This window comes from Stegastes partitus, unplaced genomic scaffold (assembly GCF_000690725.1).
Source record: "Stegastes partitus isolate 25-593 unplaced genomic scaffold, Stegastes_partitus-1.0.2 Scaffold573, whole genome shotgun sequence".
Taxonomy (NCBI): domain Eukaryota; kingdom Metazoa; phylum Chordata; class Actinopteri; family Pomacentridae; genus Stegastes; species Stegastes partitus.
This window is the reverse complement of record NW_007578304.1, coordinates 398,539-413,319: the sequence shown is the minus strand read 5'-3', so window position 1 is coordinate 413,319 and position 14,781 is coordinate 398,539. Positions and strand designations below refer to the sequence as shown.

Below are 14,781 nucleotides of genomic sequence, written 5' to 3'. Positions count from 1 at the left end.
TGTGTGTGTGTGTGTGTGTCCGGTCCAAACATGACCAGGAACCAGTTCCGTCTCTGACTGGATGTTTAGTTGTTCTGTTGGTTGTCATGACAACGTTGCATCAACAGATAGTTCAGCGTTGGTTAAAGTCAGGCTGGTTAGCTGGTTACCAGGTTAGCTGGTTAGCTGGTTAGCTGGTTAGCTGGTTACCCGGTTAGCTGGTTAGCTGGTTACCCGGTTAGCTGGTTAGCTGGTTAGCTGGTTGCCAGCGGATGAACCAGCAGCTCCGGTACCACAAACTAACTTGCTGGTTACCTGGTTGGTTCCAGACGTTCTCATCATGGGTTCTGTAGTCATTTGGACTCCTGGAGGTCCGGTGAGGGCCGGTCCTGGTCTGAAAGAACCACGTGGTTCTGCTGCCTGTGGACTCGGGGTCCATCACCTGTCTGGTGCAGGAGGTGGACGGTACCAGATAGACGGAGTTGGACTCATCTCTATGCACAGCAAAGGTTCTGGAACCAGAGTCCTGGAAAGGAACCGGACTGTGTTCTTTGTCAGAGTGGACCAGAGTAAGAGAGGTTCCACCTGAAGACTGGACTCTCACCTGGTCAGGCATGAGCCCAACACCATGAACCTGGGACTAGAACACCTCAGACCTGAGCCTAACTAACCCAAACTAACCCAAACTAACCCTGACTAACCCTAACCCTGACTAACCTTAACTAACCCTGACTAGCCCGAACTAACTCTAACTAATCCTGACTAACCTTAACTAACCTAAACTAACCCTAACCCTGACTAACCCTAACCCTGACTAACCGACCCACACAGACTGAATGAGACACAAACTAAAAGAATTAAATGTGAACAGAAACAATGGACGGGTTCTGGTCAGAACACGATAGGTTCTGGTCAGACCACATAGACGGATCACAGTCCGGCCGGTTCCTGCTGCAGGCAGAGATCCTGGAGGAGGTGAAGCAGCTGGTTTGCATCCTGGTCCAGAACCACAGCACACAGAACAGACACACACCTCCAGTCAGCTGTCTGCGCAGCAGTCCGACAGCACCAGAACCTGAAGACTGGAACGGACCCAAAGTTTGGGTTCAGGTGGAGATGAAATCAGAAGGTGACCTGAACAGCGTGAAGACCGACCCGTGTTGAACTGGAATGTTCTGACAGAACTTCTCAGCTGTGGTTCTGGAGGTTTCTTTCATTAGAAAAGCTGCACATGAATAAAAACGTCTTGATGGAGGATCTCATGTCTGAGCTTCATCTGATTGTTTTTGACTTTATCAGCACTGAAGATGATAAAAGCAGCCGAGGCTGAAGGGAACACACACACACACACACACACACATATATATATATGTGTGTGTGTGTGTGTGTGTGTGTGTGTGTGTATATAAATATACATATAAACACATATATAATACTGAAGTGTTGAACACATTGAATGACCAATAATCTATGAGACTGTCATCCATGTGACGGTGACAGGACCTGGACCTGGACCTGGACCTGGTGTACCAGCCGTCTGGTCCAGTGTGAAGCTGGACGTTAGAACTTCGTCTCCAGATACAAATTCGTTTCTGATAAACTGATGAAGTTTGTTTTTTGTGAGACGAACTGATTCTGTTGCTTCTCTAACGGAGTTTCTTTTGACTGACCTTTAATCTGCTGTTCATGGTTCTGATGAACCTTCAGCCTGTAAACTGAGAGCAGCTGCAGCTTTACAGAGTTTTTAGGTTCAGAATCAGAACCTGACCCAACTCCAGCCAGTGAAGCAGCAGCAGAGCTGGTGACGGTTAAATAACTGGGACTGAATGAAGCAGCTTCACAAGAAGAGCTGTGTGGCCACATGAACCCAGAACGCTCACCAGAGCTCCTGGATCCTGAACAGACTGGATCCTCCTGCAGCTCTGTGTGTTCTGGTTCTACGCTGCTCCTGCTGCCTCCACATCCTGAAACTTTAATCCTCAGAACAAACTCTGCTCCTCCGACAGCGTCTGAGCAGCAGGACCAGAGCCTCAGAGCCACGCAGCAGCCGGTCGGCGACGGTAAGAACCTCACCCGTTCATCTGGATAGAACAGAACATAATAAGAACCACAATAGAACGTTCAGTGTTGATGCTGGTGTTTCATGGTTTACTGACCCTAACGCCTCATCTTTGTGTCATTTTCATTCACTGTGGACTCGTTTATTCATGAAGACGTCTTCAGTGAAAACGGCAGCTTCTCTAACGACAGAAACGAAACAAGTCAAACAAGAAATACGATCTGACAGCGCTGAAGATGTTTTAGGAGAAAAAAACAGTCAGAACAGAAACGTCTTCTGTCGGTTGGACTCAGAAAAAATACAAAAAAAGAAGCTGAATGTCTTTGTTTGATAGAAACATAAAAGCGTGGAACCAACGAGTCCACGGCCGAGTTTCTGAGCGTCCACAGACGGTGAACACGCGACACGCTGCCCAGCTTCAGCTGCTCACGGCTGGAAGCTCTGACTCTCTGAGGAGCTTCTCTTCTCATTCAGTTTGTGTTGCTTCATGTTGGTCTGCATCTGTTCTCAGGTTGCTTCTCATACTGAACATTTTCTGCCTCTTTGCTGCAGTTTTCTGGTTTTTATTGGTCGTTTTGCGTCAGCCGGAGGTTTTCCATCTCGCTGTGGTTGGTTTGTGTCCCTGTGGTTGGTTTGTGTCTCTGTGGTTGTTTTGTGTGTCTGTGGTTGGTTTGTGTCTCTGTGGTTGGTTTGTGTCTCTGTGGTTGGTTTGTGTGTCTGTGGTTGGTTTGTGTCTCTGTGGTTGGTTTGTGTGTCTGTGGTTGGTTTGTGTCCCTGTGGTTGGTTTGTGTCTCTGTGGTTGGTTTGTGTCTCCTTTTGTCTCATTTTGTTGCTTTGTTGTGTTTTCGCGATGAGCTGCTCAGAAATCTTCTCAGAGGTTCTTCATGTCGACTGAAACATTAAATGTGTGTTTAGATGTGGTGCTTCAGGTTGGGCGTGGTCTTGCTCTCACTGGCTCCGCCCACCTCGCCGTTTTCCCGTGGAGCAAGCCCCGCCTCCTGCCAGGGAATGACTCCTGTCCACATCCGGGCTCATCCTCAGGACCCCCGGCAAAGCTACGTGTCGATTCGCACATCCCCCTCCTCCTACCTGCCCGGACAGCTAGTCACAGGTACTAGTTAACTAACTCGTTACGGTCCAACTAACCTGCCCGGATAGCTAGTCACAGGTACTAGTTAACTAACTCATTACAGTCCAACTAACCTGCCCAGATAGCTAGTCACAGGTACTAGCTAACCTCCATTAACCTCACTGACTAGGTAACTCACCCGTTACGGTCCAACTAACCTGTCTGGACAGCTAGTCACAGGTACTAGTTAACCAGTATTTGCCTCACTGACTGGTTAACTAACTCGTTACAGTCCAACTAACCTGCTGGTGTCTTGGTTCCAGTGATGGTGCGAGGCTCTCGGGACTTCATGGGTTTCCTGCTCCAGGTTCGCAGTGTGGAGGGAAGCAGAAGTCGGGCTGACGGAGGTTCTGGGGTCCGGGTCGGGTCACCGGTGCTGGTTGGCGGCTCCTGGACTCTGACTCCACCCGGCACTCACAAACTGCACTGCCTGTCGGAGGGCGACGCCGTCACTCACTCCGACAAACAGCTGAAGAGAAACCTGTCGTTTGTGTGGAGAGCTCCGGATGTTCCGACGGGAGACATCCGGTTCTAGTGAGTCTAGATACAGTTGAACAGGTCCAAACCAGAACAGAGGTCCTCCCCAACCCCCTCAGAACCTAGCTGCAGCACCTTTATCTACTGACCAGAGTTCTACCTTCAGACTGTGAATGTTCCAGAGGTCCAGGTCCTTCAAGTCCACAGAGGAGGGTCCAGATTGATCACTTTATTGGACTTTTTCCATCATTTCTGAGCCTCAGAACTTCATCAGAACAGCAGATAGACACATGACATTTAGGAGGAAGAACACATCTGGGTTCTGCTAGAACCTGACACCAGATCAGTTCTACATCCATCCAGGTGTCTCAGTCTGAACACTGGACCTGGTTGTTATTACTGTAATGTACATATATTATAACCAAACTGGCGTTTTGCAGATTTTTCTACTTTTTATTTACACTAACTCTGTTCTCTGTTGCAGCATCACAGTGGTGCAGTCCTACTTTGTGTACTGGGCAGGTATTGAGTCTGCAGTGGTGCATGATGGGAGTTGGCGTTGGCGTGGGATCAATGCTGCATGGAAGGAGGGAGCGAGTACAGTTTCTACAGTGCAGGGAGGTGAAGTTGCCGTCTGGCCAGGTAGGAAAACCTGCACAGTGTTGTCAAATGCAGACTCCATCATCACTAACCTGGTCTGTTCTCACCTTGTTGCAGCTCTCAGAGCATCAAACCAGCACAACACAGCTGGTTCCTCTGCAAGACCCTCCACAGGAACAATCAGAGGAACTCAGATCTACAAACCTCTGGACACCCTGACAGAAGTCCCCGATCCGGCGATGGAGACGAGCAGCTCTGTGACTTCCCTCAGAGCTGCCTCTCCGACCAATCAGGTGATCAGTGGGAGGAACAACGCTACGGCTTTAGGACCTCTTCAGAATGACACTGATGCCCCTTCAGGACCTTCTCCACGTGCAGCTGAAGGCTTTGACCCCGATACTCAACCCGAGGACTCCAGGAGCTTCCCTTCTTTCACAGCTTTCTCCTCAGCTAAGGCTGGAGGTTTGGATGCTGCCACCACAGTTTCAACAGACACCACAGAGCAGACTTCAGAGAGCCCTGCTGCCCCCATTCATCTGACGGAGAGCAAAGATCTACACCTACCCACCGAAACCACCCCCTTAGCTGTACCTTTACCCAATACAAACACCCAGAGATCCACTTCTGAGAATCCAAGAGGACCAACTCAGAAACAAAGTTCTGCACAGACCCGGAAAGGTCCAACTGAGTCCCAAACAAATTCAATCAGAGCAGAAACAGTGAGCCAGTCTACCAATCTTCACCTCCAAACTTCTTCACCAAAGCCTCTCCAGTTTCAGGGTTCTACATACAAACTTGTTCTCCAAACTGTTACCAGTCCAACCTTTCTGTTCCCCCAAACATCTTCATCCAAGACCCATTCTCAGTCTGGAACTTCTTCAAACCCTGCCCTGCCGTCTGAATCTCCCATCCTACAGTCCAACAGAGCTTCATCCCTTCCTCAGAACCACCTTCTGTCCCTCCATCCTCTACGTCAGCCTCAAAACACTCCATCTGGATCCACAAGTCAGCCTCCATCTACAGACAGCTTTCACCAACAAACTACAACTCAGACTCAAACCAAAGTTAGCTTTCTTAAAACAGACAAGCTTCAGTCTGAGATACCATCTGAGGCTTCCATCTTTTCTCCCCAACCGTGGTCTCAACCTGGACAGAAGCTAACTCCAGTAACTCCCCGACCTTTCAACACTCTCAGGTCGAACCGAGGTTTCACACTGGAACATCTTAGGTCTCAACCAGAGATCACAACCATGGATCCAATCTTTGCTTCTGCTTCTTCAGCCACTCCTTCGTCTCTTTCTGAATCTACCAGCCTCAGCTCTTCATCCTCGTCCTTGTCTGTGCTCTCCTCTTCTGTTGCTCAGCTGAGCTCCATCGCTCCTCTACATCCGCCTGGACCAGTGGTATCGATGCCTCCGTCCGTCAGGTCAACATTGTTCATCCGTTCTTCCTCCTCCTTCATGAAGAATCAACCTAAAACAGCTGCAGCTCTTCCTGCCCTCCCTTCTCCTTCCCCAGTCTCCAGTCCTCCTCATTTAACTTCCTCCTTGACCAAATCTTCTCCAACCTCCTCCAACTATTCATCACCGGCTCCGATGATTTCACTGCTTCCTTTATCTACTTCTTCCTCTTCCCAGCGTGTCACAAATCCAACCTTGCCTTCTTCTTCCACCAACTCGGCAACTCCTTCTTCAGCTTCTTTGGGATCTTCTTCCATATTGCCTCCTTCTTCAAACTCCACATCTTCTTCCTTTTCACCATCATCAGTCACCTGGTCCGTCACCTCCCCTCACCCAGGACCTTCTCCGGCTCGTCGATCTCTATACAACTCCTTCACGTCCTCCTCATCCCCGGTTCCCTCCCAGGAACTGACAGTAGGTCAGAGGTTACTAATGCAGAACCACATTACATCATCTGAACCGGAGTCCAGCCTCAACCCTCCGACACTAAGAACAGCTGTTTACCCAAACCCCAAACCTCATCCAAACCTTAAGCCAAATCTTGGTTCTGAGTTGAAACCAAACCTTCCAGAAACCGATACAAAACCCAAACGTCCCTCCAATCCGTCCGGAGCTCCAGACAAGGAGGGGAAGTATCCGGACATCATCCCCAGACACAGTGCCTGGGAGCTGGGCATGCTGCTCGGCTGCTCGGCCGGGCTGGGCATGGTTCTGGTGGTGGGGGTTCGGTACATGTACCGGCAGGCCTGCAGCAAACGGACCGAGGTGACGCTTAACGACAGGGAGAGGGAGTATGGCAGAGGACAGAGGGGGATGATCCAGGTCCAGGAATGTGGAGATCTGGTCCGGGTCCGCAAAATCAGAGAGAACAGCTTTGTGCTGCTGGCAGAGTACGACATACTGGCGCCACCTGGAGACTGAAACGAGACTGACAACACAGACAGATACCAGAACCTCTCTGCAGAGTTCTACCTTCAGGCTGTGAATGTTCCAGAGGTCCAGGGCCTTGAAGTCCACAGAGGAGGGTCCAGATTGATCACCTTAATGGACTTTTTCCATCATTTTAGCTTCTGGCTGTAAAACAAAAAAACACGGTGCTGAACAGAACCAGGTCCAGTGTTCAGACTGAGACACCTGGATGGATGTAGAAATGATCTGGTGTCAGGTTCTAGCAGAACCCAGATGTGTTCTTCCTCCTAAATGTCATGTGTCTATCTGCTGGACTGATGAAGTTCTGAGGCTCAGAAATGATGGAAAAAGTCCATTAAGGTGATCAATCTGGACCCTCCTCTGTGGACTTGAAGGACCTGGACCTCTGGAACATTCACAGTCTGAAGGTAGAACTCTGGTCAGGAGACAAACTCATACAATATCAATATGTTTAGTGCTAGCTAGTTAGCTTAGCATGTCTCTCTGGTTCGCCTCTAAGCTAAGCTACCTTACAGTACCCTGAAGCATAAACATGAAGACAGTAAATGAATGAAATAAAGGTGTTTTTGCAGATATACCTGACCTGAGTTTCTTTACCTGTCAGACTGACTGTGGATGTTCATGATCCTCAGAGGATGAATCATCTCAACCTTTGAGCTGAACCTGATGTTGACTGAGACCAGTCAGACTGTGGAGGTCACAGTTTTAGATCTTTATCCAACCGTCTGCTTCGTCACTGTTTGAAGCTTCTTGCATCACATGACAAGTGTTTTATAGGTTGTGAACTTCTGCTCAAGAAAACACTGTTGGCCAGATCGTTCTGAATCTCAGGACGTTTTTCTGCCGATATGTTCAGTAAACTAAAGCTACAGTCTGCCTTCAGACAGAAAACAGGAAGTTAGCAACACGATGAGCAAACCGTCAGGTGCACGTTGTGTTCTACGTTTGGTCTGCAGCATGACAGCGTGGGGAGGAGCCTCAGCGTGAAGACAGCGAGCCACGTTTAGACTGAATAAATAAAGGATTTGTATGCTGATCGTGTAACTGATGTTTAGATCACTGCACTCAGATTTTGTCCTGACGTGAAACAGGTCCATCTGCTGATCACCAACATTCACTTGTCTTGTCTCATGTTGTTATCACTGATGATCAGCTTGAGTCCAGCATCATCCACTGCAGCTGTTCTGGTTTGGTTTCTGTGGTCAAAGCAGCACAAAGGCGCAGAGCCGGCAGGACGTCCAGGCTTCTTCCAAATGAAGTGACAGAAGAGCCGTCTGTCCAGAAGAATCGGGTCAGAGGAGCTCCTGAGCCGACAAACACAGGGTTTCCTCCACATCAGAGGACGAGCGCTGATGAAGACGTCAGGAGCAGGACACTGACTGCAGGTGTTTACTGATGGATGACAGTCAATCCAACGAGCCGTCCAGAACATTTGCTGCTAACAGCTGAACACTTAAGAAGCTGACTGAAGGCCCTGCTGTTACCGTACCTGTCCAGAGAGAGGCAGTGTCCATCCATCCATCATCTCTACACCTTCATCCTCACTAGGGTCATGGGGGGCGGAGTCTATCCCAGCTGACTCAGGGTGAAGGCAGGTTCACCTGGACAGGTCACCAGTCTATCACAGGGCTACACTTAGAGACAGACAACCAAGCACACTCACATTCACACCTACGGACAATTTACAATCACCAATTAACCTCAGCATGTTTCTGGACTGTGGGAGGAAGCCGGAGAACCCGGAGAGAACCCACGCTGCACGGGGAGAACATGGAGACTCCACGCAGTAAGATCCCGGGTGTCCTCACCAGGACGCCAACCGGCGACCTTCTAGCTGTGAGGCCACGGTGCTAACCACTGCGCCACCCTGCAGGGGAGGCAGTGTGCCACAGAAAAAAAAAAAAAAACAGTGTTCATTTCCTTGTATTTTTTAATCATCGAGCACAAGAACAGACCCACACAGTGACGTACGTAAAGCTCAGGTAGAACAATCACACTGTAAACAGGTAAAGACTGTAAACGCCACCGTCACCTGGACAACCAATCACATGGCTGCAGCCTCCAAACCGCCCAGTAACAGAGTCCGTACATTCTCAGGTAACGACCTGATGACGTTCAGATCCACTCACCGATCGGATCAGTTAAAGATTCTGCAACACGGTGACACAGTTCAATCACCAGTCTAACGTTCTTAAAGCTGAACATTTCAGAGGTTAGTAACTAAAACTGTTTGTAACTAAACTCCACCTGTTGGACTTTATGCCTCCAGCAGTTAACAGTCGAGTGAAACGGAGGTTTCTGCTACTGCAGGTGTTGGGATGTGAACGCACCTTTAGCTTTCTGTTCATGCTACGTAAATATTTGTTCTACGTATATATTTAAAATTTAATAAGTACATAAATCCAAAAAGGATCGAGAGCCAATATTTCCTTCAGAAGGTGGTGGAGACCAAAACAGAGCTGAAAGAGAGAATACTGGACTCAAAGTCAGTCCCCTGTCTGCTAACCAGGTCACCAGCTCTAACTAGTCCAGCGTTTAAACTGTGGCTGAAGTCTGAAACTATGCAGCCGTCAAACCTCAGAGGCTGCAGCTCACAACATCAGAACCTCCAACTCACAACATCAGAACCTCCAGCTGAACAAACACGACTCACATGTCTACATAAACTACAGATATTTACAAAGATATCTGTGAAATTTGAACTTGATTCATCAAATACGTTCAGAGATGATTTCATGGGATTATTTTTTAAAGACAAAAACCTGAAATGTTCTCTGTTGTTTCTCATCATGTCGCTGATCCAGAACCTGTCATGTTGGACAACAGATCAATAATCTGATTATGGATGAGTTGAAAATGTGAAAACAAATTGAAGACATCTTGAAAAGTTCCGTCTTCGGACTCATATCAACAAAAGGCTGACAGCAGAAGTGACCTGGAGATGTTTCCTGAACCACACGTAGCTACCATTATATAGAACTAAACACAGAATACTTTAATATGAAACTCTGGGTCACAAAAGGTAGTTTGGCTGAACTGCAACACGTGGTTGAGCAGGTCTGACATGTTGCTCCAATAAAACTAAACTACTGATAGAACATCTGATCCAAGTTCTGGACGGGATATTTAATCATCTTCAGATCCCACTTTGTAGGTGGGCCTCAAATGTTAATGGGTGAAAAAAAAACTGCTGAAAATGTATCTCAAAGAGCATTTCACAGATAGCGTTTTAAATATCCAGAGTATATGACTACGGCCAAACAGAAGGCCCCTGAAGGTCTCAGATGGACAAAGCTTCACCTCCGTCTGCTGTGTTGGCTGAGCTGTGTTTGAACTAAACGCAGTGACACTGACCACCTCTGTGACATGATGTTAGCCCAGTAAACGGTAAATAAACGAGACCCAGACAGGAAACCACAGGGTGCTGTAGGTCGTCTGTTCCTCCTAACACCTAAAATAATGGATTCATCCTGGAAGCTGTGGATGTAGAACTTTCCCTGACACCAGGTTACTGAGAGCAGATCAGCGGCTCACAGGCTGGACTTCACTCCAACAACACAACCAGCAGCGCTACAACCAGCAGCGGCTGTTCAGGAGGCTGCTACAGTCATCTGTGCTACAAGCTAAAGCTAGCTGCCCAGAGATGAACCTCCAGGTGTCTGCTGACCGGGAGCAGGTTGGGCTTTCATCAGAGTCCAGACTCAGAACGTAAGGCTGCTCGTGAAACAGGAAACAACAGAGATGCTGCCTGAGTGCCCCTGAGCAAAGTCCGTTTGGTCCATAGAGGAAATACTGTGGTTCTGGTCGGGATAATAACAGTCTGTCAGTGGTTGTGATGACGATGCATTCACTGTCACGCCTCTGAATATGGTAATCATGTTCCAGCAGATCAGATAGTTTCAGCAAAAATCCTGTCGGATCACAACAGCAAGAATGTTTACAGAACATCTATGTCTTTAAACCGGACTTTGGTTGGCGGAATAAGAAACGACAGAACTTACTGAGAACAGAGTGTCGTCTGCGTACAGACGTACATTTGGTTCTGATGATGCATTTGAACCCGACTTTGGTTTGTGTAACATGCTAATGTGTATAATATAGCATCGTCTGCGTACAGACGTACATTTAGCTGGTTACTGAATGTTTCAGACTTTTCTCTGTGCTGCCTCTTGGTCCAAGTTAAAAATGCCCTTGTGGACCGGTTAGAACCCAAACAGTGAATGCTGTTGAGAGGAATCTGATGGAGACAAGAACATAAACCAGAAAATCTACGACTAACGCTACAAAGGAGTTGTAGTAAAACACTGAGATCCGGTGAACGGGCTGCCTGTTGGTCCGACTTCCTGCTGCCGGCCTGTTGGACAGAGAATCTTTCAGCTCGCGACTCTTTCTACAGACACGAGTTATTTCAGGAGGTCACGAACCCAACAGCTCGTATTATTCAACATGTTAACGTCGGACAACACAGCGAATAACACGATAACGTAACAAACTTCACTTTCTGGCAGTAACAGACAGTCAGAGTAGAAAAATAAGAAGACAGGAAGGAGATGGTCCCAGAGCTCCCAGTAACAGGCCACAGAGCTCAGAGCAAAACTAGAAAACACAGCCGTCCTCATTCTGTAGCAATTTTCAGGATATTCCATATAAAAATAAAACATGTGCTTCTTTGAAATATAAAACAGTATATATGATGGCAATACGAGTTTCTCTTCATAGCAGAGGTGGAGGTGATCCTCGTCCTCTCCGCCACGCTGAGGTCTCTGTTGGTTGTAATAAGGCACTGATGTATCCCTCCGCCGCGATCCGCTTCAGCAACATCCAGTTCTGGCTCTGGTTCTTCATCGTCAGACGGGCTGAAGAGCCGACAGCTTCACCGCCTGGACACACAACACGAGCACCGTCAGGCTGCAGAACCGGGCCGACACATTTGACGGCAAGTCTGGTGATTAAACACACCGTCACCTTCATCACCACCACCATCACCTTCATCATCATAACCTTCATCACCACCACCACCATCATCATCAGGGGATGAACCAGTCAACAGCAGAACGATGACGGACTGAACACTGGGCGCTCTGTGTGTCCGTCAGATTAAACTGGGAGTATTTAGTAAATGCAGCGTTTCACCGTCTGAACCCTGAAAGCAGCCGCTGTGTTGGGTCGGCCCGTTATCCTCAAGCATAAAGAACATAAACGACTAATGACTCCATTTATCAGCCGGAAACAGTAGAAACAGACAAACAGCTGTTCCATGACGGTCTGTGAGATGTGACATGTTGGTTCCAGAGCTGAGCTTCACATCCTGATACAACTTCTTCTGCTCTGACAAGGTTCTGTGGAACAACCAGGTTCTTCCCTCCTCAGCACACAGGTGAAGCCACGACTCAGCTGTGAAAGGTTTTCAGGTGAACCGTTTCCACCGACAGGAGACGAGGATGAAACTAATTAAAACTGTAAATAGTTGAAATAAATAAATCACTACAGAAGCATCTCTTGTCTCTGGTCTCCATCGTTCTGACCGAGTCTCCGAGTTCTGTCTCCTCCTTCATGTGGTTCCGGTTCCACACAGCTGCAGGACTTGATGCTGAAACATGAAGCTCGAGGACTTAAAACAACCAGGAGCTGTTACAGGGTTCAGACGGTCCACTGCGCCGAGGTAACGAGGAGAAGCTGCTTGTTTAATTCATTAAAAGGAGAATCTTATCACCAATAAGTGAGTGTATCAGTGAGCCTGATTTCTGCCAGCAGGAGGCGCTGCTGCACTCAGGACCGACATCAGTACAACTAAAACAAGGGGTTTGTTCCTCTGCTGGCTGGTTCAGTCATCATTAGACACCTGGACTATGAAATCAAGCTGTAGACGAACACGGGGCGCTAACGAGTCTGTAAACGGGTCTTCACCATCACATGTTCATTTATACAAAGTAAAGCTGGACATGAGACAAACATGAAAGTTCATTTAAATCAGCTGAAAAATGACTGTGATTCATTATTATTATGATATTAAAAAAATCTAAATGATGACGTTGATCATCAAAAGGAAAAGATCACTGAGATTAAAAATAACCTGGATTATGAGAATAAAGAGTCAAAAGGATGTGCTAATTATTCATCATTAATAATAATAAATAATGAATGTACTGTGATCAACAGGTGGGACGTTAATAAATGAATTTTAGTGACATGTTGTGGTATAAAGTCTTCAGAAATCAGAATTATGAAACAAAGCATCACTTTAACGCATTGGATCAGCATTACAGGAAGAGAAGTGACAAGAGCTGATGAATGGGTCACACGTTTGTTTTCTGTCTTTGGTCTGACGCCAGTTTTCTCTAATTTAACTCGTTTTAATAAAATACAAGCTTCATGAATTATTAACGTGATTGTAATCAGTCTGTTCATTTATCACACCATCTGATTAACACTAGTAATTAATACAATAATTATTATTATCATTAATAATGAGTCCAGAGGTCCAGCAGGTTTCTACTCACTCAGAACAACTGGATTCACCTCAACAACAGACTGGACTGGAGGAAGAAAGCAGCTGTTAGTTCTGGACATGGACACTGAGGACGTTGTCTACAGGTTGTCTAGACGTTGTCCAGAGGTTATGTACTTGCTATCTAGAGGCTGTACAGAGGTTGTGTAGAGGTTGTCTGGAGGTTGTGTAGAGGTTGTCTGGAGGTTGTGTAGAGGTTGTGTAGAGGTTGTCTGGAGGTTATGTAGAGGTTTTCTAGATGTTGTACAGAGGTTGTGTAGAGGTTTTCTAGAGGTTGTACAGAGACTGTGTAGAGGTTGTCTGGAGGTTGTGTAGAGGTTGTCTGGAGGTTATGTAGAGGTTTTCTAGATGTTGTACAGAGGTTGTGTAGAGGTTTTCTAGAGGTTGTACAGAGGTTGCGTACCTTGTGTCTGCTGCTCATCCAGCCTCTGATCGTAGGAACCAGGATGGATCCCAGCAAGATCTGAGCTGGATGGTAGATCAGCAGAGGAACGGAGATCAGAGAGAGATGCTGGTAGCCCTCAAACACGATCTTCAGCATCGGGATGCCTACACACACACACACACACACACACACACACACACACACACACACACACACACGAGTCAACCCATCAAGTCTGAACAGTGAATCTGCTGACTATTCTTATTATCATGATGACTGGGTGGAAGCTGGACCTGCTGGAGACCTTCTCTGCTACACCTGTAGGGTTTATACACATGTATCATGATCCAGTGACGCTGAGCTTCTCCCCCACAGAGACTCAGGTCCAGGAGCTGGACCTACCCAGAGTCAGAGACTTGTGTGTTGAGCAGAACATGATGGCCACGGTATCAGAAGGACTGAAGCCAGAACCCGACCTGCACACAAACGCAGTCCATCAGTCCATCAATCAATCAATCAGTCCACCTATCAATCAATCGATCAATCCACCAATCAATCAATCGATCAATCCACCAATCAATCAATCAATCAATCAGTCCATCAATCAATCAATCAGTCCATCAATCAATCCACCAATCAATCAATCAGTCCACCAATCAATCAATCAGTCCACCAATCAATCAATCAGTCCACCAATCAATCAATCAGTCCACCAATCAATCAGTCCACCAATTAATCAGTCCACCAATCAATTAATCAATCAATCAATCAATCAATCAATCAATCAATCAATCAATCAATCAATCCACCAATCAATCAATCGATCAATCCACCAATCAATCAATCAATCAATCAATCAATCAGTCCATCAATCAATCAATCAATCAGTCCATCAATCAATCAGTCCACCAATCAATCAGTCCACCAATCAATCAGTCCACCAATCAATCAGTCCACCAATTAATCAGTCCACCAATCAATCAATCAATCAATCAATCAGTCCACCAATCAATCAATCAATCAATCCACCAATCAATCAATCAATCAATCAATCAGTCCAACAATCAATCAATCAGTCCACTAATCAATCAATCAGTCCACCAATCAATCAATCAATCAGTCCACCAATCAATCAATCAATCAATCAATCAATCAATCAATCCGTCTGCCTCGTCACATTCATGCTCCTTAACGTCAGTGAGACTCGTCAGAACAACTTCTGTCTCCATCAAATGTTCCTCGTCAACGTTATCA

General features: G+C 46.9%; 1 protein-coding gene across 1 annotated transcript in view; it reads right to left on the bottom strand.

The window, feature by feature from the left end:
• Nucleotides 1-8,546: 8,546 nt before the first annotated feature.
• Nucleotides 8,547-14,781, bottom strand: part of slc10a7 (solute carrier family 10 member 7) — a 16,954-nt gene continuing 10,719 nt past the window's right edge. The window contains 3 exon segments of the mRNA XM_008288779.1: nt 8,547-11,514; nt 13,546-13,691; nt 13,930-14,003. Coding sequence (XP_008287001.1) covers nt 11,482-11,514; nt 13,546-13,691; nt 13,930-14,003 — 253 coding nt within the window. The 3' untranslated portion in view covers nt 8,547-11,481.